The sequence below is a fragment of the Puma concolor genome, chromosome A2 (assembly GCF_028749965.1).
Source record: "Puma concolor isolate L17-30 chromosome A2, mPumCon1.1.hap2, whole genome shotgun sequence".
In the NCBI taxonomy this organism is placed as follows: Eukaryota; Metazoa; Chordata; class Mammalia; order Carnivora; family Felidae; genus Puma; species Puma concolor.
The window spans coordinates 72,242,758-72,269,698 of NC_141668.1; the positions used below are offsets into that span (position 1 = coordinate 72,242,758).

At 36.0% G+C, this 26,941-nt stretch overlaps 1 protein-coding gene across 7 annotated transcripts in view; it reads left to right on the plus strand.

Annotated features, from left to right (window-relative positions):
- SGCE (sarcoglycan epsilon) overlaps window positions 1-26,941 on the plus strand; it is a 70,166-nt gene that overhangs the window by 25,858 nt on the left and 17,367 nt on the right. For 6 of the 7 annotated variants that reach the window (XM_086696109.1, XM_086696108.1, XM_025929483.2 and 3 more), the window contains 5 exons: window positions 2,331-2,453; window positions 4,467-4,624; window positions 10,335-10,407; window positions 15,405-15,603; window positions 26,473-26,635. In XM_086696109.1, the coding sequence (XP_086552235.1) occupies window positions 2,331-2,453; window positions 4,467-4,624; window positions 10,335-10,407; window positions 15,405-15,603; window positions 26,473-26,635 (716 nt within the window). The remainder of the gene's footprint in view (window positions 1-2,330; window positions 2,454-4,466; window positions 4,625-10,334; window positions 10,408-15,404; window positions 15,604-26,472; window positions 26,636-26,941) is intronic. The other variant, XM_086696113.1, reaches the window with a different exon arrangement.

The window sequence follows — 26,941 nt, forward strand, 5'->3', positions numbered from 1 at the left end:
TAGAAGCTAGCTTTTATTACCTGATGGCGGCAAAAACTAAGGGGGACTCTTAGTTTATAATGTAAATGGAGGATGATAACCCATAAACTGCTACACACATGTGAGAATTAATTCGTTAAAAAGCTGAAATTTAAGTTAAGTATTATGTATACATTTAGTCCACAAACATAACACCTGTGTTTACCTCCACAGTGCTTTTTAAGTAGAAGGTTTTCATCCATTCAACAGGCATTGATAAAATTATTCAAATATGTCAGACACCTTCTAAGTGCCAAGAAAATAACAATGGTAAGTAAAATTCAGTGCTGGACTTCAAGGTGTTTTAATCTCTAGAAAGAATAAATTATGTAAACTCTAGAGAGATTCCTTTAGATTATTTAAAGTACTCCTGTGCTTTGAGGGTAGGATTGTGATCTAGAATTTAACCACCTTGACATACAGAATGAAGTAACTTCTCAGTAGGGGTTCACAAATCTCCATAATTTGACTCTTCTTCCTAGTTTTTCTCCTTTTGCCTTAAATATATCTCAAGATCACAACTTAATTTGTTTTTCCTTGGAAGTATCCCATGACTGTATCTTTCAAGTTTTCACCACTGAAATGCCCGAATCCCCATCTATGAGTTTCAGAATCTTGTTAGTATTTTATGAGCCACATGGAACTCTGCTTCTTACATAAATCTTTTCCAGATCTTTTCCAGCTTCCATTGCTCCTCACCATCTTACTATGTATTGCCAGAGCAGTCCATACGTCTGGGAACATACCTAATTAGGTGGGCATTGGTCTCCCAAACCAAATGGTGAACTCATGGAAGGCAGGGACTGGGCCTCCTCCATTTTCACATTCTCCACAGCCCCTGGCATTCAGGGGAGGCTGTGGAATCCAACTGATGAAAAATCTCACATTCTCATCCTCTCTATTTTTCTGTGACTTGCTCATTCTTTTTTTTTTTTTTTTTTTTTTTTTTGGAATAGGACCATTTCCACAGGTGAGTAAATTGTTCTTGGGGGGAAGAAGTTGGGTATTCTAAGGGCCACATGCAGAGTACTTATGAATACTAGCAAATCAAGTCAGGAAAGGAGGAGTCTCTCTATGTACCTAGTTTAAACATAACTTGCAGCTTCCTTCCATCTGTTATATAGCCTTTGAAGTTGCGTTTTTAGTAGCAAAGCTATGGGTACATGAAGCTACAATATTTTCATTCAGTTCTCCATTTTTGTCAGCCATCCATAGAACTGCAGGGACAAGTTTTCACAGATAAAGAAGCATTTTGTGAGAGTTTGTATTTTTATGCTGAAAAATTTACTGTCAGTGATTTTGCTATCTAGGGCTTTTAGTTGTGAGCCTAGGGTAAGTAGTCTTGAGGTTCTCAAGGTTAATTACTACATTCACAAATCCATCAGTGACTAAGAGAAAGAACTGACCTGATAGTATTTATCTGTTTAAAAATTGCCACCACTAGCCAATCAGGAAGATAAAAAACTAAAAGAGATTGTAGAGGTGACAAGTGTAATGGCAGTAATGTGTTGGTGGAAATGATGATATCACAGGAAAAAGAATAGGTGGGAACTAATTAAACCAATTTAGCCATTTTAATGTACTCACATCACATAAGTAATCGGTAACTCTTGAAATCTGCCCCATTTCATTGAAAGAAATTATTTGCGCTGAATTTTATTATGCGATTGTTATGTTTATTTAGGATGTAGAATACTAGAATAGATTAATAGAATTATTAAAAGTCAAGATCAGGTAAAATGGAGTAAATCATTTCTAGGATAAATACGAGGAAAAAGTATCCAATGCATTTTTATAAGCGTATATGAAAGTCACCTATTATATACATTTGATATTATATAGTCTGCTACGCTTTGTCTGGCAAATAGTTAATATGGTTTAGATTTTTACCACTTAAAAATTACTCTTTATACTTCACTTTCAAAAAAGAAAAAAGAAAAAAGAAACTGTAATCATAATTATGTGGTGGGTCAGTTCTCATATATTTTGTTGGTAATAATTTCCATAAAAAGAAATTACCAAAAAAATATTATGAATGTCTTCTTATTTAATAACAGCTTTAATAATTAAATGTGCCTACTTTTGTTTACATAATATTTGAGAGTGTCTAAACGCACCATGTTGAAAGAGTTGTTTCATGTTTTGTCCTGAAGTCACTTCCCTTTAAAACAAACTTCTTAACAATATCTTGCATGCTGCTTCGGTTCTCCCAGAAATTTCTAAAGAAGCAAAACCCTTCTTTGCAGTGTAAGCAAACTATGAGCGTTTCTCATTATCTGTCTTTCGATCTCTTATCTTTCCTTTGTTTTCAGTGTACACTATTTTCTCGAAGGTGCACTCTGATCGGAATGTGTACCCATCTGCAGGTGTCCTCTTTGTTCATGTTTTGGAAAGAGAGTATTTTAAGGGGGAATTTCCACCTTACCCCAAGCCTGGTATGTTCTCAGTGGGAAACAAGTGGGTAATTTACTAAATTTTCCTTTTTGTTCAGTGTATATGACTCACAAGGTCTATGATCAAATATTATTAACATTATTCAAAATGGTCTGTAAATGTGATAAATTGGCTGTTGTAGGGATATTTCCTGTTTTAAGATTAAAAATTTAATCAAAGAAGGAAATAATTCATTTTTGAATTAAAAAAAAAAAAAAGCTTGTTTCTAGTTTTCCAATGTTGAGTTTTGTGCTTCTGACAAATGACCTACCTGTATTCGTGTAGAAATAATTATAGCTGTACAGTTATGATTTTCCGTATTAAGACTTCGATTCTTATGTAGCATATTGATCTTTAGAAGACTATACATATGTTGTAGAAGAGAATGAAATATGGTATTTAGAAAGAGTTCTCAAGAAAGCTTTTACAATATGAGATAATTTTATATAACTTCATAATATAATGAAGATTAATTTTTCCTTCAAAATAATACTAATTGTGAAACCTTATTTAATTCACTGTTGGTTTAACGCCACCTGGATGGCTCAGTCAGTTAAGCATCTGACTTTGGCTAAGGTCATAATCCCACAATTAGTGCGTTCGAGCCCCATGTCGGGCTCTGTGCTAACAGCTCAGAGCCTGGAGCCTACTTCAGAATCTGTGTCTCATTCTCTCTCTGCCCCATTTGATGAATACCATCAAATTAATTAAAATATAGAAAGGGTAGCAAGCAAAAATGTATTTGTTACTATGACTCCTAAGTAACAAACAATGAACTTTTTGAGAATTGTAGCATTAGAATTAATATAAATGTTATTTTGTAAATTATGTGATGAATAACATACCTGAAAACAGTCATAGAAAATAGTTAATCATGTTCTCACCAGCATTAAAAAAATAATCTTTTTATAAGTTATTTAAAAAAAATTTTTTTTAATGTTTATTTATTTATTTTGAGAGAGGGAGAGAATCCCAGACAGGCTCCACACTGTCAGCCCTGAGTCCGATGCGGGGCTCGGACTCACAAACCATGAGATCATGACCTGAGCTGAAATCAAGAGATGGTTGCTTAACCGACTAAGCCACCCAGGCACCCCCCCCAAAAAAAGGTTTTTATGTGGCATTCTGTGTTTGCAAAACAACACAGCTGAGCCTTTTGAGCAGTAGCTCCAATGTTTGTGAAGAAAATATGTAGTTAAGAGCATAGTTTCTGGAATCTGCCAGAATTAAATTCTAATTTCACCATTTAATAAGACCATGGAGAAGTTACTTAACATGGAAAATTACATATCCCATGAATAAAATTAGGGCTAATATTATTAGCAACATTTTTATAGGTGTGTTTGAAAATCAGGTGAAATAGTGCCTATAGAGACCAGGCACATTCTAACAAATGGTGCTATTATTATTATTTATTAATTACAGTTCTTTTTGGATTTATAACATTCTCCATAGTTTTAAAATTACAGTATTTTTGTTTTGATGATACTTTTATCATTTTGAGATGTCCATTATGATTAGTTTGATAGTATCCAGAGTGTTATGAAAGAAAGGCTTCTCAAGAAAATGTGTGCATCAGCATGATTAGAGGATTTTCCTGAAAGATTGTTGTCTCCTTGGCAGAACTTTCACACTCCTATGTGACAAAAAAAAAAAAAAAAAAAAAAAAAGAAAGAAAGAAAGAAGGAAAGAAAGAAAGAAAGAAAGAAAAGAAAGAAAAGAAAACAAATTTCCGAAAACATTGTATGACTGCTTTTCTTTGTTGCATAAGATTTCCAGGCAAACTAAACAACCAAAAAGATGTTTTCTTTACGTGAGGCTCTAATTGAAATTCCCAGATGGGTTGGGTTTTTGTTTGTTTGTTTTGTTTTGTTTTGTTTTGTTTTGTTTTTTTGGTGTGTATTTAGTTTGCTACAAATGTAAGAAAAATTTTTAGAAATATTTTGATTGAAATTACCAAAGCAACATGTGTGAAAATAACTGTCTTATATCTTAATTCTGTGTTTCTTATCTAGGCGAGATTAGTAATGATCCTATAACATTTAACACAAATTTAATGGGTTACCCAGACCGACCTGGATGGCTTCGATATATCCAAAGGACACCATATAGCGATGGTGTCCTGTATGGGTCTCCAACAGCTGAAAATGTGGGGAAACCAACAATAATTGAGGTAATTTACTTAGAACTTTTTTTTTAATTTGGAAATATGCCATTCCTTTCTGTTTATCTACCAAGGTCTTTGTTTCAGCTTTGTATATAAAAAGGGGAGCAGTCTAAATTAGTGGGAAAAAATTAAAAGACATTTAAAAATGATAGATTACTATAATATGAATTCTATGTAAGAAAGTAAATACAAACTTAAAACACTTATTTGCTTTATATATTAATTTCAAATTGCATGTTCATTGAAATACAGTCTTTAAACAGACATGTGCTCCTATCATGTGCTAAGTATTATGATAACTGCTGGTAGTAGAAGATGAGTAAGAGGTGAGTCCTGCTATGTCTTCCAGGAGTTGAAGCACTGGAATGGAAATCCATTGTTAGCCAACACTGTCATAACTATTTTAATAAGAAGGTACTGTTTGATACCGAGTTGTAAAAGGGTAAATAGGAATTCACTTCACAAGTAGAAGGAAGGCTATCTTAGAAGAAACAGCACATCAAAATCTTGGAGGTGTAAGCAAAACCACACGATCTAGAGAACTCTAAGTGTGGCTAGAAGGCAGGATGCACTCCAGAGGGCGGATGATGGGAATAGAGATGTTGATGTTGGTAGGGGTAGATCTTTGAGGGCTCCGTAAGCCAGGGTGATATGTTTGGCCTTTATTCTGGAAGGAATGGATGCTATTATAATCCATCAGATTTTCACCAGTACCTAACATCATACCTGGAAGACATTAGAAATTAGAACAATAGGGGTGCCTGGGTGGCTCAGTCGAGCGTCCCGACTTTGGCTTAAGTCATGATCCCCCGGTTTATTCGTTTGAGCCCCGCTTTGGGCTCTGTGCTGGCAACTCAGAGACTGGAGCCTGCTTGGGATTCTGTGTCTCCCCCTCTCTGCCCTTACCCCGCTCACACTCTGTCTCTCTCTGTCTCTCAAAGGTGAATAAACATTGAAAAAAAAAAAGAAATTAAAACAATAACAAAAGCAATATTGACATTGAATGGGAATTAACACTATAAAAACTAAATGGATATAAAAGCTAGTAAGGTTTCCCTGTCATACGCAACAAAATCAGAATTATAATGGCAGTCAGTGGCAAGAGAGTCCTACTATAGTTTTATACCCTGATGCCTCAGGAGCTTAGATTTCTAATTTAACTTATTAATTCCATAAGGGTTTAGTGGTAGTGACCAGAGCAGCATCATAGGAGCTACTAAATGGAATTGCCAGGAGCTTGTACAGGTCCTGAATGGCATGTTTTCTATCTGGTATAAACTCTCAGGGGATCACATGCTTTGAGTTTTTCTCCAAAGTTTTAATCAGCCATAGACTGTGGATATGAACTTCTGTGTTGGCAAAGAGAAGGTGTTTCTTCTTTTGAATTGAAGTTTGAATTAATATGACTTTCCAGTGACTTCTATCAATAAATCTCCTTCCAGTAGACAATGTAGATATAAGATACAGAAATAGAACATATAAGTATCTACATAGATATATATGTAGATATAAGAAAAAGGTTATTTTGAGTTATTGTCAAAATATTTTTTTTTAAATTTTCGGTAAAGTTATATAGGTTAGTTACCTAAAATAATGTCAAATGTCATTTTTTTAATTGGAAAACACTAAAGGAATTCCATTTAAATTAAAGAGCAAAACAAGAGTGAACCCCTCCATCACATTTATTACAGAATATATTAGAAATCCTAGCCATTGCAGTAAAGAAAGAAAAAAGACCATTAAATCTGTAAGTATTTAAGGGAAGAAATAGAATACTCAATGATATAAATAGTCTATAGACTATTAAAATTTTAAGAAAGCCTAGGAGTAAACTATAGGATCAATATGAAAAATCTGGTTCTGTTTCTATACATGAAACACAAGTATTGAGAAAATATATGTTTTAAAAAGATACCATTTATAATAACAGCAAAAATTGTAAGGCACTTAGAATAAATATAACACAAGGTGTGCAAAGTCTATATGGAGAAATTTATAAAACCTAATTGATACTAAGATTATATAAGTGAGAAGGTAGTCCATTCAGTGACAGGAAGACTCAAAATCATGAAGGCATCATTTCCCCCCTAATTGATCTATAGATTCAATGCCATTCCAAGAAAAATTGCAATAGGTTTTTTTCATGAAACTAATGTCAACTAATTCTAAAATTTATAAAGAAGATAAATTTTAGTGCCAAGAACAATCAAGGCACTCCTAAAGAAAAAAAAAATAGAGGGGAGGAAGGTTTCTTTCCCTTCCAGATATCAAGATTTATTATAAATCGCTAGTAATTGTCATAAGGTTGTATTGATATAGGGATAGACAAATTAACCAATTAATAGAATGGAGAGCCCAGAAACGGATACATCTACATAAGGAACAATGATATACGTCTGAAGAGGTGGTACCACAGCTGACTGGGGGAAAGGATGTCAGTGAATGGTGCTCAGAGAATTGGTTAGCCAAATGGCAAACACAAAATTAAATTCTTACTTCATAAGAAATACAAAACTTGAGTTTAGATAGTTTAAGGATTTAAATATGAGAAGCAAAATTTTAAACTGTTATATGAAAAGGTTGAAGAATATCTTTCTGAGTTTGGGGTAGGGAAGGATTTCTTAAACAATACCTACACATTTTTACTTAAGAGAAAAGACTGATAAATTTTACTGTGCTACACTTGTCAACTGGTGTTCATCAAAATCGTTAAAAAATAGGCAGCCCACAAACTGGGAGAAGATATTTTAAAAATATATAGCTGACTAATGATATGTATCTAAATTATAAAAAAGGACTTGGTAATAAGAAAAAAACATGAAAATAAGTAATAAGGCATGAACAGACATCTCACTAAAGAGGAGACACAAATGACAATTAGGTAAAGAAACTTACTCTGATCAGTAATGAAAAATGTTCAGATTAAGACCACAATGAGAATTTTACCCTTGGTAAAAGTCACCGAGGGTGGATATGGGGATTAGATAAGCACTTTGGAAAACAGTATTGAATATTTCACATAGATGAGTGTCACTGTACCCTATAATCCTATAGTCCCACTTCTAGGCATATACCTAAAAGAAACACTTGCAAATGTCCACTGGAGGTGTGGCCAATCATGCTTATTGAACGATGTTTGTATAGCAAAACACTGGAAACGCACAGAGCAATGGAGACCCAAAAGCCTGTCAGCAAGAGAATAGATAACAAAAGTCTATGAGAAGAATAGAGAAATAAATTGTGGAGTTTTCATTCAGTGAATTAAAAAAAATTTTTTTTTAAGTAGAGTGGACACACAGTGTTACATAGTTTCAGGTGTACAACATAGTGACCTGATAACTCTCTAGTTATGCAATGCTCACCACAAGTGTAACTACCATCTGTCACCATACATCTCTATTATAATATTATTGAATGTTTACAGCAACAATGAATGTAAGCTTGCCCAGCAACATGGACAAATGTTTTAAACATAATGTTGAATGAAACAACCAGCCCCAGAAGACTACATATAGTTAAACACTGTTATAGAACTCGGAAACAAGCAAACTAACATATTTTAAGCATACATGCATTTATAATAAGACTATATTTAAAAACGAATGGGATGATAAACGTAAAATTCAAAATGGCTACTGCTGGTTGCAGAGAGGGATGGGAGAGAAACACATGTCTTGAGCCAGGATTCTCAAGGGTTCATGATGTTCTCACTCATACCTTACTACTAACATAATGTTACCAATATGTATCAAATAATATGCTAAAAAGGTAATGATGAAAATTTAGCATATCTTTCATTTAACACAAGTAGTGATTTATCTGTAAATAACATATCTATATTTGTGTATAGTAACACATTTACAGTATTTTAAAATATTCTATTAACATAGTCAAAAAGAGGTTTGCATATCTTAAGCTAATATTTAAACATATAAACCCACTGGTTAATTTACTCATTAGATATTTGTTAAGCATCTAAAATAGATCAGCTACTGTTCTAGGAATAGGGGATCAAAAAAGCCTGAACGCATGCATACCTCTCTGCTATGAAGGGCTTCACATCATCATGAGAAGTAAAATATGAGAACGTTAAAATGTTACTTTATTTAAATACCTCATTAGAAGTGATAGACTGCATTCTGTTATAGCTGTTAAAATTAAACATTAAATATAAATTCAGATAAAATTCTCTCCCTGATTTATGAAAGGTCCTTCATTCAGTAGCCTGTGACTTAAAAAAAAAGTATTAGAATTTATGAAATTTATAATAATGAAATTTGTGATAATTATGGGAAGGTTAGCCATAAAAAATCTCGCCACGAACTTGAAAATGTCTGATCTTTCTGAGTTTTAGCTTTGAGATACTCTAACAAATAGTAGAAAATTGATACTTTTTTTTCCCATTGAGAACATGATTAAGTTATTTCACAGGGTAAGCTTTTAAAATCCTCAAGTCTTTTTTGCATTTTTTCATTTGCTTCTTTGTGAGCAATAGTTCCTAACTTATTTTAATGACTCGTCTTAATTTTAGTGTCCCGTGGGAAACTTGTTGATTATGTGTCCCAACAGACAGCAACAAGGAAGTCATTAAACCCAACAGAAATTTGACAAATTGGGGACAGAGAAATCCTTTTAACTTCGTGCAATAATATGCTTTTCAGAATATGTACTTTCAAATAGTGTTAAAGGTTTGGACTTACTTATTCCAAAATTCTTTTTTTTATTGTTCTCTCAAATAATATTTCTGGTGAGTGTAATTTCTTTCCTTTAAAGCTCACATATGATGCTATAACAGTCTTTGATATTTATTTTTAAATGAGCCAGATTGTTCTTTTCGTTTGAGTCAGTTTTGTCCTGCTCTTTTTGTCTCAATGTGCACTACAGCTTGTCACTGCCAGAAGGCTAGTGCTGGGATTCTAAGACGATTGCACAATCATTTGTTGTTTTTGAGGTACTGCACACCTGTCTGAATGATTTAATATCTGTTATAAAGTTAATTATTCCTTAATTTTTGAGGCCCTATCTTGTTGTTGGCCTTTGCTTTGTTTGGTGTTTGCACTGGCCATTTCGCGGTTGACTTTGATGTAAGTTCATTGGCTCTGCAAATGTTTACTAATATTTGACTCTACAAAGGGATTGATTTGTGTTTTTGAGCATGTGCCATAAGCTTTACAGACTATGATCCTTATTATTCTTCTGCTCCCATTGGGAGATACGAGGTCCAAGGGGTTATTCATGCATTTTTTTTGACTGGTTGGTGTGCAGTTTATTACTGAATACAAAGAACACAGAGATGTGCTTTTTTTCAAAGTGTACTTTTTAGTATAATCCTTAAGCTCCATTTAAAAGTGCAAAAATACATTGTTTTGGCTTTTTTGAAATCTTAGACCGGCACTGGTAAGTAATTTCTAATGGTTAATCCATTTACTAATGATGCATCTTCGTTGGTACTAGCACTTAATGGTGTTCTATAAAAGGGTCTTTCCGATTTTAACTTTTTGTTTTTGCATGTTAAATAGACTTGACTAATTATTTATTTTCCCATAACATTGCTAAAAGCTCTGAGTCGTTATTGCCCGGAGAAGGCACATTTTGTAAGTATATAAACAAATAACGAAAATGGAAAGAACGACAATTTGTTTTCATTTCGTCCTTAATGAATTTCATTTCCCAAATAACATTTCACTTCTTTAATATGATTTTCTTTTTCTAACAGATAACTGCCTACAATAGGCGTACCTTTGAGACTGCAAGGCATAATTTGATAATTAATATAATGTCAGCAGAAGGTAGGTACGAAGGATATGTTGCTGATTGTTTTCTTATTTACCAGAAGTATTTCATTATGTTTTATATCTATGTAAAACACAATTCAAGATTTTAACGTACCACATACCTAATGTTACCAATAAAGTAGTAAAGTGTAGAAAAGAAAGTGAAGCAATATTTAACTGGTTATAAAATATTATGATGTGTGATGATGCTGAAAAGCTCAGAATAGGGGGCCAAACACATGGGCCACTTATCTCTCCAAGCCTTGGTTTCATCATCTGTAAAATGAGACTAAGACCAGCATTTCTCTCCCAAGTCTGGGGTAAGGAAGGAGTCTCTGAGTTAAGGATTGAAATGTACTTAACATGGGGCTGAGCTCAGAGTGTACAGTCAGTAATTATTAGGTAGTTTTATTACTTTACTTTAAAACTGATCATAGGTAGTGGTTTAATTGTGTGTGAAGATGGAGAGTTGTTGATGGGAAAACACTGGAGTTTGGGTCACAGTCTCCTTCCTAAATAGCAAATCACGCATTGCTAGAGCCTATCAGCAATTTGGAGTTACATATAGTCACATTGTAAGTTACTCCCAAGGATTTGGAAGGTTAGGGACACAGGAAATATTCTAAGAGTTGCACTCTCAAGTATTCTGACCCTTTTCTGGCATTCAGTTGGGAAAAAATTCATGCCACTAAAAACTTTGTAGTTAAAATTTGTAAATCATGGGATACTCCTCTCTATGCTAGATATCATTTATGAGGGTAACAGAAGAACTGACACAGCATTTTTACCCATAAAATTAGTAAAAGCAATTGTGCATCTTAAATAGGGAATTCATAGTTCTATTTACCAGTACAATTAAATGAGCAAAGAAAATATTTTATTAGAACCTACTAATTTGCAATTCTTGATAATTGAGTTGAGAAATACCTCTACACTATTTGAAAGAAGGCAATATTTATAGAATTGATGCTGCAAAACATAATTGGGGAGATTGCTTAAAGATTTTGAACCCCTATACGTGAGTTTTTTCCCACGTGTTTTAGCAGTGTCAATTGCACACAACAGTGTGCTAGTTTAAAACTTAACGTGACTTTCATATATGAAAGGCAAGTTCAAATGCCAGTTCTGTGGGCCTGGACAGAAGATTCCCTGTCCCCTTTTCTACTTCCCAAGGGCTTTTGGTAGGTATTCCTGTTTGGATCCGGAAGACTTTTGCAATTGTAATTGGATGCTCGCATCCAGTCTAAGCTATCCTTATAGAATTGAAATACCATTAATGGTCAGAATAATCACAAAGTTCCCTTTCTCCTTGGGAATTCATCAGTGTAGTGATGTAGTTACATTACAGTGGGCTTGGACCACTAACCTGACCATTATGCTCCCAGAGGGGCTCCCCTTTCTCAGGTACAGAAGTCCCTACAGATTGAAAGACAGTCTGGTATACAGTTTGAACTTCCTCCTCAAGTCTGGTCTCAGGACTGGTAGATACAGAATACACGGGCATCCGTCCTCTATGTGTTTGATATGTAGAGACCTATGCTCAAGCAGATACATCTGTAGGATTGAAAGTTGGCTTTACAGGCTATTTATTTTATTTAATGTGTATTTATTTTAGAGAGAGAGCATGAGCAGGGGAGGGACAGAGAGAGAGGGAGACAGAGAATCCCAAGCAGGCTCCGCACTGTCAGTACAGAGCCTGACACAGGTCTCAAGCTCACGAACTGTGAGATCATGACCTGAGCCAAAATCAGGAGTCGGATGCTTAACCAACGAGCCACCCAGGTGCCCCTGTATCGGGGGTTTTAAAGGTGTGTTGGTGAAGGAGGAAGAGTAGATAGATTTTGGAAGCCTCCACTTTTATTTTGGGCGGAGCTGCCCCACTGTCTTTTACATAGGGTTCAGTGGCCCCAAACTGTGAAAACCAGTGAACCAAATAGCATGCGTTTATCCTCACTGGTCTCGATGGAGTGCATGTGGGCACTAGGATGTACATCTTTGAGCAGGGCCTACACACGTGCCGTGTCTCCCAGATAAGGTTAGGAAGAGAAATAGCAGGAGTCGCATATCAGGATAATCATGCTCAGTCTGACTCTCTGCCCAGCTGTCTCCTCCTCTGAGAGACCTAATGGGAAATTAGTCATGTAGAATCACAGAGCTTGGAGCTGAAGGAGAGTACATAGAGTGATTCTCTAAATTGGGTCTAGTGCCTCAGGGGCCTGCCACCAATTTGTTGGCCTGCCGTTCCCTTGGCCTCTGTGATGTCCAAATATAGCAGGCATGGGATTTCCCCAAAGTTAGAAAGCTCCTATGACTCATCTTTGGAAGGTCTGGCAGTAGCTCTTGGCTCGGTGGACAGCAGGCAGCTGCAGGGCCCAGAGCCTCCAAGGGGTGTGGCGGCAGTGGGTCTCAGAAAGGAGCCACGAAACAGGGTCACGTGGATTAGGAAAAACCAAGTAACAGTTCTCCAAAAAGTGGCATTGATAATAAGAAAAATGTTTTGCACGCTTTTTTGGAAAAGTGCATATAAAAACACGGAGTAAAATTAATGGATGATAGACTTCTAGCACACTCAAAAACTATATTTGGTATTATTTATAAATATTATTTATTGCCAAGAAACTGTTCTTCATGACATATTTATGCATGGCTGTTTTTCACTATGGAGAAAAATGTGGCATGATTAAACTACTGTTTATCTGTATAAAACAGGAAATGTATCTGTATAAAACAGGAAACTTATCTACATAAAATAGAATAAATAAATCATATTTTAGAAGATTGCAGATGGGCTATACATCAAACAAATCTAACAAAATCACAAGCAGAATAAATGGCAGTGTAGAAGATGAATAAAGAACCTTCCGTGATTAGAGCCTCGAAAAACTCAGTCTTTAGGAAGAGACACCATAGTCTAGAAAACCCCCTTGAAAATTCTAAAGCCTGAACATCTTCCCTGAACATCTTCCCCTGAACATGTTCCTCTGAACATCTTCCTCTGGCTTCAAATGTCTTTTAATATTAAAGAGGCTTTATAAGAAGTGAGGTCATCAAGATTTCAGTTATTTATTGTGTAATTTTTAGTTTTTATTTAATTATTGAGTAAGAGTGGAATACTTAACAGATGTATGAGTTTTAATGAAGTAAATCAGAGAATATATGTAGTGTAATTACTACTGAGGACTTTAAATGTGTATATAGTCCAGAAACAATTTCTTTTCCTTCTAAGGGGAGAATTCAGGTAAACAGCTTGTTCATATTATTTATAATAATTGCTAAAGTTTACTATTTTATAAGTTCTTACTCTATGCTGGGAGCTCCACTGAGCACTTTATATACACGGTCTCCTTTAGCTTAGATAAAAAATACATGAGGCAAGTTCAAATGATGGCAAAATTCTGGGCCTCTCTAAAGATCATTTTCCCCTTCTGACAATCCAGAGCAAGTACCTACTCACCCCCTGGTCGTGAGTATTAAATGTGATAATTCACCGCAGTCCCTTAGCTTGGCCTACCTCATAGTAAGTATTCCCAAAAAAGTAGCCTTTATTACTACAGAAATATTATTAAACATAAAAAGCTATTCTTTATCTTAATTTTTTTAAGTAGGCTCCATGTCTAACATGGGGCTTGAGCTCATGACCCTGAGATGGAGTTGAATGCTCTATTGACTGAGCCAGCCTGGCACCCCAAAGCTATTCTTTATCTTAACAGAACAATCTGAATATAGGAAATGATGTTTTTTAATTCAAGAGTAACATTTGAGGAACTGAAATACAGTTGACCCTTGAACAATGCAGGGGTTAGGGTGCTGACCCTTGAGCAGTTGAAAATCTGTTTATATCTTCTGGCTCCCAAAAGACATAACTAGTAATAGCTAATAGCTTACTGTTGACCAGAAGTCTTACCAATGATAACATAAATAAGTCTATTACACATATTTTATATGTTATATGTATTATATACTGTATTCTTACCATAAAGTGAGCTACAGAAAATGTTGTTGAAAAAAATCATAAGAGAAGATACATTTACAGTACTCACTATATAAAAAAAAAATCCACATATAAGTGGACCTGTGTAGCTCAAACTCATGTTGCTCAAGAGTCAACTGTAAATTTTATTTATTTCTATCTATTCTACTTAGTTACACTGAAAGTCTGAATTGGACATTGGCTACTTAAAAATATTAATTTAAAAATTTTTAGAGGGAAATTTTGATGAGATGCTGAAAAGGAAAAAAGCTAAGTGAATCTCTAACAACATGAGGTAGGGAATTTTGTGAGAAATTTAAAATATAATTCCCTAGAATATTTAATTATGGAGTGATCAAAAGAGAAATTACTATGGTTTCAGATTTCTTTTTGAAAATATAACCAGTATTTATTTTAGTAAAAGTAATGTTTCAGCATGCTCTAAAAAGATAAGGAATACTGCAAATTAAAATTATGGTATTTCAAATTATATGTAAATAACTCACAAACAATTACAGATATTTTGTAACATCTCTATTTGGAAAGAACGTTGCTCTGTGCTTCAACCCTGTCCTCTGTTCAAATGGGCAGTGAAGTACATAGGGTTGTAATGATTAAATAAGACCATGCACTTGAAAAAGATCTGTCGATTTTAAAACACTACAAATACAAAATATTATTCCTACCCACGTAGAGTTTTCTGGAAATGCTCCTTCCATATTGGCAGGGGAGGAGACTGGCAAGTCACTGGGAAATTTGAGGCAGGTGTGGCATTTTTATCTTTTTTGGTCAGATCCTACAATTACAAATTGCCCTGCTATCCCTTGGATTTGATTACATTGTAGGTAAAATTCTGTGTCAGATGTATGTTATGTTTTTAGATATGTCCTCCGTTATGCAGAAAGTCTTTAAAGTCAATATTAGCATTATTCCCCAAAGCCAGGATTATGACAGAAATCAACAAATCTCAAATTGTTCATCTGTTTCTCTTTCGAAAGACTATTTTATTAAAGATACACATATCCTTTTTCACCAAAATTAGACTTCCCGTTACCATATCAAGCAGAATTCTTCATTAAAAATATGAATGTAGAAGAAATGTTGGCCAGCGAGGTTCTTGGAGACTTTCTTGGGGCGGTGAAAAATGTGTGGCAGCCAGAGCGTCTGAACGCCATAAACATCACGTCAGCCCTAGACCGGGGCGGCAGGGTCCCACTGCCCATTAATGACATGAAGGAGGGGTAAGCAGACCTTTATCTCATTGCCTTAAATATGCATTGTTAAATATGGTGATCTTATCAAACTTATTATAGATAAAGGATGGCCTATTGCATTCTTTTTAATAAGTAGGTATTATACAGATATGAAAACACTAGCAATTTTCTATATTGACAAAGAGGTTACATTAATGGTTCTTTATATCTGATGTTCCAGGTCCTGAGAATTCTAATTGTAGATCAGGATCAGCATCATAAATTATAGCACTAAGTCTTTTGTACCTTCCATAGAGGAGCTGAGTATTTAGGGTCCTGAATTTCAAAGGAAATTGATGCCCCAGTTATCAGCTGCAGGACACTCAGACTGCTGTAACTTTATTCTAGGAAACTATTTCTTCGCTTTAACATTCTTTCCACCATGTGTCGGTGATGGATAGCTGGAATGGATTTGAAGCCTATTCCTAAAGCCTGGCCTTGTCACTCATAAGCTCGGTGACATTGGGCAAAATGCAGCACTCCTCTGTGCCTCGGTTTCCCCATTTGCTCCAATGGGCATTGTACTCTTTCTTCCTTCAGAGTTGTTATAGTGTCTAAATGAGAGTGCATTTGAGAGGGATTCGTCTATTGTCATGCTTGCAAACGATGACTTATACCTGTATAGTTTAAGAAACACGTTTTATGCCTGGATAAATTGAAAGGATTGAATGTCAACATCAAATCAAATTTGGTCTTTAATTTTTAACCTGTAGGTTGAAGCGGATCTACCTTTTTTTTTTAAACCATTCTATAAATATACGAGATATGGAATAAATCACAGTTTATATAGCATATGCCTTTCCAACTCCTTTATCCATATTCATGGTAACATTTTTATACAGGTGATATCTGGAATTAACTAAAATACCTGGATTAATAAGAACTAAATTTAAGGGCAGCTTTAACAGAGAACTTTGTTGGAAATAAGGGAAGAGATCACAAATAGACACAGATGAAGTATGGGAGAGTAGGTAGAAGGGGGATAAGGGATAAGCAGTGAGCTGTGAAGTCCAACTTACAAATTTCAGAATTAAATTGTAGCTTGTATGTTACAGTAATGGATTTTGAAGTCAGTCAAGCACACATAGAAGTGCTTTGAGAAAAATAGCTGCTTTATCTCTTTATCTGTTGGTTGGCTTTCTATATGAAACCATAATTTTAGAGCTTAATTTTTTTTTACTTCAGAGTTCCAGCATGATTCTGTTTCCCACTGAGTATTTAAAGTAGAACCATGGAAAATGATGAACAGAGAATCTCCCCTGAAAACATTCTCCAAAGCTGGAGTCTTTTCAACAGTTTCTTAAAGTGATGTGTTTGCAATGATTGTTAAAACAATGACCACAAGATGTTAGAGGAAGCAACCTGAAAAACAGGCATTGGTAGGGTTTTCCCTGGTTGTGCTTTCTTCTGGGCTCACTCTTCCATAATCGGTAGTGCAGGCCCCGCCCACAGAGGCTCTTTTAGAAACAACGACCCTAAATTGAACTGAACAACTATCTAAACCAAACGCTGACAAAAAAAAAAAAAAAAAAATGGTGCTTCTCAACCATGTCTAGCCTAAGAATTGCCAGTAGAGCTTTAATAAAAATATGGATAGGTTCCTGGCTCCTGCTTCCCCTTAGAGATTCTGAGTCTTGGAGTCTAGGGCTGGGCCTGAGCATGTGACTCTAAATTAAGAACAGAATTTTTGTCCTATAAGTACTTGTTAGAGAATTCAGTCATTAGCTGACTGACCCCCTAGCACCTGCTAGAGGGAGGCATGTGCTGTCAGATATTTGAGAGAGTCAGTCCCATGGCATTTATTTGGACCCTGTTGTCTCAGATCCCTTCCCAACTTGAAATGCTTTCCATGAGTTTTAATTTAATGTTAAGCCATAACCTTTACAAAGTATTCATATGATAAGTCTTTTAAAATAGCATTTCTATAAATTGTATGCAATGCCAACTCTACTACTCCAGTGTCCCTATATGAACACCAGTGAAACAAGATCATACTTGAGTATCATTCCAGAAGAAAAAATTGTCCCTGGAATGATTTTGCGTATCTTCTTTAGTTGTTATATAATGCCTTGGTAACACAAATAATTTTTTACCCTGTTGCCTGAAACTTAGAAATAAATCCTATGCTTGACTAACTCCTCTCTTGTGCTGTTCTTCCTTTTTGCTGATGTAAGAATCATAATTCTTAATTTACCTAATAAACTTTTTGCCTCCGTACTTTCTTTTGAAAGTAACCTGGGCTATAAATCCCTTTTAAAAGTGAAATTTTGAAAAGCTCAAGAAGTAAGGTCAGTATAGCAAAAGAATTCCATCCCTTTCTTTTTTTTTAAACTTATTTTACATTTATTTAGTTTTTGAGAGAAAGAGAAAGGGAGCATGAGTGGGGGAGGGGCAGAGAGCGAGGGAGACACAGAATCTGAAACAGGCTCCAGGCTCTGAGCTGTCAGCACAGAGCCCGACGCGGGGCTCGAGGTCACAGACCGAGAATTCGTGACCTGAGCTGAAGTCAGATGCTTTACCGACTGAGACACCTGGGCGTCCCAGTCCCTTTCTGTTTTAAGATTTTATTTAAAGATGTAGTCATGTACTTCTGAAGTATTAATTGAGCACCTGATAAGTGAGTTCTGCTTAATATTTAGTAGCAAAAGTCTCAGACTGTTAAACATACACACAAATGATATCTCCATGAAACTATTTCCTATTACTCATGGCAGCCACAATCTGCTAATGGCAAGTTTTTCCATATTTGATAGATGGAGTCAGATAAACAGCAGATGAATAAAAGTTCTCCGCAGTAGACCCATCAGAGGAAACCCACTGCCCTTCTGCAGCCCCAAGTGCTGTTAAATGTCAGTCACCAAGACCCCCCTCTGCAGCATCCTGGCTCCTCATCCTTCCTGATGTACATTTGTGCACCTCTCGAGGCTCACTGACAGCTTTCAAACTTCTCCTAACTCTAGCAGAAAACAATTACAAAGATTTACTTCAAAGTAAATAAGCTCCTGCGAAGGAAGGCTGAGCCTCCTGAAAAGATTTTCTTTCCCTTGCCAGACCCATAACCCCGGGCAACTGTGCTGGCTCTGGGTGTGGTCTTGCTGCTGCTTTTGCTCCTGATAGGGAGCCAGAGGCTAAGGACTCGTGGGTGCATTTAGCCTGGGATAAAGCTCGTGGAAAAAGGAGTGGGTTCATATTTCATTCTAGGCATGGCATAGCTGCCAGCCCGGGGTGAGTGATGTGGTGTAAATGGCGGCTATGAAGGGAATGATGGGGTGTGAGGATTAAAGAATATACTCACTTTTCATAAGAGATTGTCAAACCCACCACTATTTCCTCTGGTTACCAAAGCATGTGGATCTAGCCTCAATCAGCAACAGAGAATCCTAGTTTATTCGTTAGACAATCTCACAAAATACTCCCTCTAATTAATTGTTTGCTTTCTGCCCTATGAAGGCCTCAGTGAGATGTTACACTTGGGGAAGAGAATGTAAGTCAGTGGCTGCCAAATACTGCTCTGATGCAAGGTCATGATCCTGGGCCAGTCTGTAGTGCTCTGCTGACTTTGTCCCCGTGTTTTCTGATTTATGAGATTGTCCTTTATTCTTAAGTAACGTGCCTCCTACATTTTTGGTGCAAACATTCTTTTGTGGAATGATGCTGATAACCTGATGGGAAATTCTAAAATAGAGCCTTAGTAATGTAAAAATTGGAAGTCCATAAATCTATTTTTGTAAGTATAAGTCAGTATAGCTATATGCCTAAAGTCTGTTCGGGGTGCCTGGGTGTCTCAGTTGGTTAAGCGTTTGACTTTGGCTCAGTCCGTGAGTTCGAGCCCCGCATCAGGCTCTGGAGTGCCTGGAGCATGCTTCGGATTCTGCGTCTCCTTCTCTCTCTCTGCCCCTCCTCACTCACACACTGTCTCTCTCTCAAAAATAAATAAACATTAAAGATTTTTTTAAGTCTATTCTACGTTCCACATATAGATTCATTTTTTCTTTTGTAGTTAAACACTTACTAAGTATTTGTATTCAGGAACTATATTAATCTTTAATGTACAGTGATTTTAAAAAAATCTACGCTCACAATCTAGTAGGAACCAGGTGAGTAATCAGATAATTAGAAAACAGTGTCATACACACCACTGCTGAGATATTCACAGAGAGTGTATCTCCTTCACTTCAGCTCCATGCCTGGAAAGGGTTCATAGAGGAGGGGGAAGCATGATCGCAGTTTAAAATACAAATTAACCTGCCCCCAAAAATAGCAAAGAGGGATTCTAGATAGAGGGGTCAGCTTGAGCAAAAGCCTTCAGGTAGGAGAAACCCTGATGGATTTGGCAACCTATTTCAAATGGATTTGGGGGACAGGGATCCAGAAGTGGTAGTTTCCAAGGAGGCAAAACCCAGACTGGATAAAGCCCTGTATACCAAGAAAAATTGTTTCTGTTTTATCCTGAAGCATTAGGGACATTTGCAAAATATAACACATGGTGAAGAGTGGTAGAGTAGACTGAACCCGAATGCCTCCCTTCTGCACGCAGGAAAGTCTCCCCCCGACACACAGAACTAGAAGGGTCTGACCCTTCAGTGTGTGCCAGTTCCCTCTTCTGATAATTTATTCTTTCTCCAATGGAGAGGAGCAAGTGAACAGTAGAACAGAGTCTGGAAGTGCCCTTTATTGTATTTCTTATTCTGTATTACATCTTTTATTTAGTTTAATTTATCCTTTATTGTTCATCTTATTTTTTGATTGATTGGTTGCAGATATGCACAGAACAAAGACATGGTGTGGGGACAGAGGCAGGAATCATAGTGCATTTTCTTTTAAGAGCTCAAGTTCCCAGGCAACATGTAACATGTGGACACATTCTTCCCTAAACTCTCTTTTATTTCCTATTTTATTTACACAAAATAAAGAATAAGGCACATTCGTTTCTTGGACAAATAGGTAAAGTATGCATTCATTGGATCCATTTAGCTAACAGAAATCTGGCTGAAAAAGGCAGAGTTTGGGCTTAATTTTTTTTTTTTTTTTTTTTTTTTTTTACCTGTTACTTGGTTTAAAACATTGTATGTGTAAAGGCACAGTGAATATGTTCTACCTCAAGGGAAATTGAGTTGTTCAAACTGGAAGAAAAGATTCCTTTAGAAGGAACAAATTCCTTCCGTGTAAATCAATTCTCAAGATTCTGAGGTTTTGGTAACCTTGCTTGAGAGTCTTATACTTGACAATATGTTACCATCTCAGCTGTTTACACATTTTAAAGCTTGAAAACACGTGACTGAGGTCATAAAGGTGTAATGATCTTTTTTGTTTCACTTCGTAAAAATTTTGTTTCTGCATATCAAAAAGTGAGCCGAAAGGAAAACAGATTATGAAAAATGTAATTTTAGCATGTATAGCATAGAGTTATTATTCATGGCCTTATACTAAATTTTTTTTTGTAAAAAGCCAACATGTTGAAGCTTACAGGCTCTGCAAAGGAAACAATAAATACACATTTTCTGGACCTGCAAGGCAAATCTAATATCTCCTTCTCTCAAGCATGACATTTGTAGTCTGTTTGCATTTTATTTATTAACTTATTTATTTTTCCACTATTGATATTTAATCGACATGTAACTGTACAGGTTTAAGGTGTACAGCATTATGATTTGATGTATGTATATATTGCAAAATGATTACCATAATAAATTTAGTTAACATCCGTCACCTCACTTAGTAAGAAGGTTTTTTTTCTTGTGATGAGAAAGAACTCATAAGATCTACTCTCTTAGCAACTTTCAAATAAGCAGTTGCCTGTGTTTTAAAACTGGTATAATGCTTTTTATTCATTCATTTGTTCTGCAAAGAGGCTCCCTGAGGACAGTGAGAAAGACTGGGTTCAAGGAGAATCGTTAAGGGGCTGTTGCTCCACGGTCTGTGGAAAGTGATGGTGATCAGAAGTAGGGTTGTAACAGTCAGATGGAACAAGGTGGACAGGTGTATGGGAGAGTTCTTTCAGGGTAAATGTCAGAGACTGATGATGGATTGAATATGTGGAAAGAAGGACAGGAGTCAAAGATGATGGTGCTTGAGCATCTGGCCATGCCAATCATCGAGAGAGAAGAAGATGGAAAAGGAGGAACAGGTGGAGGTGGGGTGGGGTGACGATGAGCTCAGTTCGGAACGTATTAAGTCTGTGAAGCTTATGGATCATCCAAGTAGAGATGAAAGTAATTTGGCAGTATGTGTCAACTGTCATAAAAATGTTTCTACTTCTAGGCATCTCTTTTAAGATAGTAACATTAAAGAATATGCACAGAGATAGTCTTTGCAATATTATTTATAAAATCAAAACTTTGGAAGCAACTTACATGTCCGACTCTGAAATAATTGTTGAATAAATCATGTGCACTTAAAAAAATATATTGCCATAAATCTATAATTATAAAGCCTGTACAATGTGGAAAATGCTTATGCATTAAGGAAAAAAAGCAGGGTGCAAAATTATATTTTAGAGATGATTGCGGTTAGGTTAAAATGTATGCATTTGAAAAATACTCTGCAAGGTACATTGGAAAATGAAAATAGTTATCTTGGTAATATAAATTAATTCTGTTTTTTATCCCAGTTTTTATGTAATGTTTTTATATTGCTTTTATAATTTGAGGGAAAAACATTTCAAAGCACCAAAAACTTATGCCCATTTATGTTATCTTGGATTAGTTTAAACTCTTACCAATTATAAATGCAAATCAATGTCATGTTAAAGCAAGTTAACAGTTATAAAAACACTCATTTTATTTCTGTATTTATAAGTACATTTCATAATTATTAAGGAGAAATAAGATCTTGGCCAAGCAGTTAGTAAGGGAATAGAAATTGGCTTTTTATAAGCTTAAAAGTAAGAACTTGTTTTAAATAGAATATATTTATAATTACTGATCATCTGAATACTCCACAGTGGTTTCTTCTACCTACTTTTGTACAGAATTTTTGATTTTTATTTTCATCTTTAATTTTAGCCCATTATATACTATTTGTCTCCCAAAGGCACCATGGTTTTTAAAAAATGTTCCTTCAAATGAATCTTAAGTCCAAATATAAATTTGACACAAAGAGCAACCAAATGAGTTTGTATAATCAAATTCTGGGGCACAGCTGTCAACTCAGGGTGTGAGTTCGTACTTCCATTGACACAGCTTTGAATTTTTGTGCTGCACTTTCATTTAATTTCATTCCTAAAAATAACAGCTTTTTTGAGACGTAATTCACACACTGGGCAACTCACCGATTTAAAACATACAACTCAGGGCCACTGGGTAGTTCAGTCGGTTAAGCATCCACCTCTTGATTTTGGCTCAGGTCATGACTTCACGGTTCGCAAGTTTGAGCCCCACATCAGGCTCTGCTCTGACAGCACAGAGCCTGCTTCACATTCTCTTCCTCTCTCTCTCTCTCTCTCTCTCTCTCTCTGTCCTCCCTCACTTGTACTCTCTCTTTCTCAAAATACATAAACATTTAAAAATAAAACCTATAACTCAGTGGATTTTAGCTTATTCACAAAGTTGTATAATCATTACCACAATCAATTTTAGAACATTTTCATCATCCTAACACCTTCCTTCCAGACCCATTGGCAACCACTTACTACCACCACCAGCCCCAGCCCTGGGCAACCACTATTTACTTGATATCTTTAGAACTTTTCCTATTGTGGACATTTCATATGAATGGGATCATGTAATATGTGGTCTTTCGTGACTGGCTTCTTTCACTTATCCACAATATTGTGTTCAGGATTCATCCATGTTGTAGCCTGTAACAGTAATTTGTTTCTTTTTATGGTTGAGTAATATTCTATTGTATGAATATTCCACCTTTTATCCATTCATCAATGAGCATTTGGATTGTTCCTCTTGACTACTGTGAATAACGTTGCTATGAACATTCGTGTGCAAATATTTGTTACAAGAGATCTATTTTCGTTTCTCTTAGGGTATATACTTAGGAGTGGAATTTCTGGATCATATGGTAACTCTGTATTCAACCTTTTGAGGAACTTCAAGACTATTTTTCAGAGTGGTTGCACTATTTTACATTACCACCAGCAGAGTGGGAGAGTTCCAATTTCTCCACATCCTTACCAGCACTTATTATCTGTGTTTTTATTAGAGCCATCCTAATGGATGTGAAGCATTATCTTATTGTGCTTTTGATTTCTATTTTGCTGAGGACTAATGATGTTGGGCATCTTTTCATGCACTTATTGGACATTTGTATACTTCTTTGGAGAAATGTCTATTCAGATCCCTTGCCATTTTTGTTTTTATTTTAAAAAATATTTACTTCTTTTGAGAGAGAGAGAGAGAGAGCATGAGTGGGGGAGAAGGGCAGGGACAGAGAGAAGAGAGAGAATCCCTAGCAGGCTCTGCACTGTCAGCATGGAGCCTAACATGGGACTAGATCCCACGATTGTGAGATCATGACCTAAGCCAAAATCAAGAGTCTGATTTTTTTAAAATGTTTTAAAATGTTTTATTTCTCTTTAAGACGGACAGAGCATGAGTGGGGATGGGGCAGAGAGAGAGGGAGACACAGAATCCAAAGCAGACTTCAGGCTCCAAGCTGTCAGCACAGAGCCCGATGCAGGGCTCGAACTCACGAACCATGAGATCATGACCTGAGCCAAAGTCTGATGCTCAACTGACTGAGCCACCCAGGCGCCCCAAGAGTCCGATGTTTAACCAGCTGAGCCATTCAGGCATCCCAGATCCCTTGCCATTTTTAAATTGGATTATATGTCTTTTTGTTATTGAGTTGTAAGAGTCCTTTATATATTGTAGATACAATTCCCTTATTAGATATATGATTTACAAATACGTTCTCTCATTTCATGGGTTGCCTTTTCACTTTCTTGATGGTGACCTTTGAAGCACGCAATTTTTAATTTTGATAAAGTCCAAATTATCTGATTTTTTTCTGTTATTACTTTTGGTGTCATATCTAAGAAACCACTGCCTAATCCAAGGTCATAAAAATGTATGACTTTTTCAGGGGCGCCTGGGTGGCGCAGTCGGTTGAGCGTCCGACTTCAGCCAGGTCACGATCTCGCGGTCCGTGAGTTCGAGCCCCGCGTCAGGCTCTGGGCTGATGGCTCAGAGCCTGGAGCCTGTTTCCGATTCTGTGTCTCCCTCTCTCTCTGCCCCTCCCCCGTTCATGCTGTGTCTCTCTCTGTCCCAAAAATAAATAAACGTTGAAAAAAAAAAAATTAAAAAAAAAAAAATGTATGACTTTTTCTTCTCAGAGTTTAATAGTTTTAGCTCTAACATTTAAGTCTCTGATCTGTTTTGAGTTTATTTTTTTTTTATTTTTTATTTTTTTCAACATTTATTTATTTTTGGGACAGAGAGAGACAGAGCATGAACGGGCGAGGGGCAGAGAGAGAGGGAGACACAGAATCGGAAACAGGCTCCAGGCTCTGAGCCATCAGCCCAGAGCCTGACACGGGGCTCGAACTCACGGACCGCGAGATCGTGACCTGGCTGAAGTCGGACGCTTAACCGACTGTGCCACCCAGGCGCCCCTGAGTTTATTTTTTATATCATATGAGGAAAGGGTCCAACTTTATTCTTTTGTATGTGGATACCCTGTTGTACCAGTACCATTTGCTATGAAGACTATTCTTTCCTCCATTGAATTATCTTGGCACTTGTGACAAAAATCAGTTTACTAAATGTAAGAGTTTATTCTGGAACTCTGAATTTTATTCCATTGATCTACATGTCTGTCCTTATGCTAGATTACTATTGCTGATTGTTTTGATTACTGTTGGTTTGTAGTAAATTTTAAAATTGGTAATTGTGAGTCTTCCAACTTTGTTATTTTCTTTTAAGAATTTTTTATTTATTTATTAAGGCTCCTTGAATTTCCAGTATAAATTTTAGGGTTAGCTTGTCAATTTCTGCAAAGGGCTGGAATTTTGATGGGTTTATTTCATTTTATAAGTAGCTACAGCATTATCATTAGAAAAGGAAGTATTTATTTAGAGTAATTTCCTGGTTTTCTCTCTTCTTTTGAAAGACCTATGAGATGCCCTTTTCTCAAGCAGCTTCAAGATTATTTAAATGCTCTTAACACTATCCTCTCTCTCTCTCTGTGTCTCTCTTTGTGTGTGTCTCTCTTTGTGTGTGTGTGTGTGTGTGTGAAACTCTTATTGACCAATTAAGTAGAGTTTTTCCCCCTAATTGCTAAGATATGCACCAAGAAAATAAAGTTTGCTTGCTGAATTTGTGCTTATCAAATCATAGCTTTCTCTTAGATTGGCTTCTTGGATAAAAGAGTATAATAAGAAACTTAACAGTAGGGGGCTATGCAGTAGGAAAGCTGACAGAACTCTTGGGTAGAATAGCTACATGTCCACACCTCCAGAGATGTAGTGTCAGAGTCTTATTAAAATGAAATCAAGTGAGATTTATTACTAACAATTATTTATTATTTTAGCAATAGTGTTATTTCTAAATAATTTAAGAATAATTTTTAAATGTAAATAATCTATCAAACAGTAATCATAAGGTGACAGACACATGCTTACTTGGAATTAAATAGGATGAAAAAAATTTTTTTTTTTTAGAAATTAACACAGAATCAAGAAAGTATCTGGAACACCAAGGCACTCAGTAAATATTGGTTGAATAAAGGAAAGAATGGAAGGCAGCCCCTACATGAATCACTGTTTTTAAAGCCCAGACCCCTACCTTAGGGATGATTCTAGATAATCCCTCAATTCAAAAGGATAAATCCTGCTTTCAGCGTAGATTGTTTTTCAGTGTTTCCAATTTTCTCAAAAGATAACCTGAGAGTTTCACATTTTTGCAGCGTTTATGTCATGGTTGGTGCCGATGTACCATTTTCTTCTTGTTTACGAGAAGTTGAAAATCCACAGAATCAATTGAGATGCAGTCAAGAAATGGAGCCTGTGATAACATGTGATAAAAAGTTTCGTACCCAATTTTACATTGACTGGTGCAAAATTTCATTGGTGAGTTTTTATTTTATTTCATTTTTGCAAATGTAATTATAAGTGATGTGCCTGGAGATAACATTTGACTGAAACCTGAATGGCTTTTGGGAACAAATCCTAGGTTTACTTTGTTAACACAATTGACTTCCCTCCACTTTAAGGATTTGGCAAGCTTGTTGACAGTGTATCCATTTAGGGAAGAGTATCTCCACTTTTGTCCTCAGTCTGCCATTGATTAGTTGGGGCTACATTAGCTTGGCAGGTGGTCCCAATGATCCCCCTGGACATCCAGGTGGCTGCTAAGTCAGAATAAATATGAAGTCT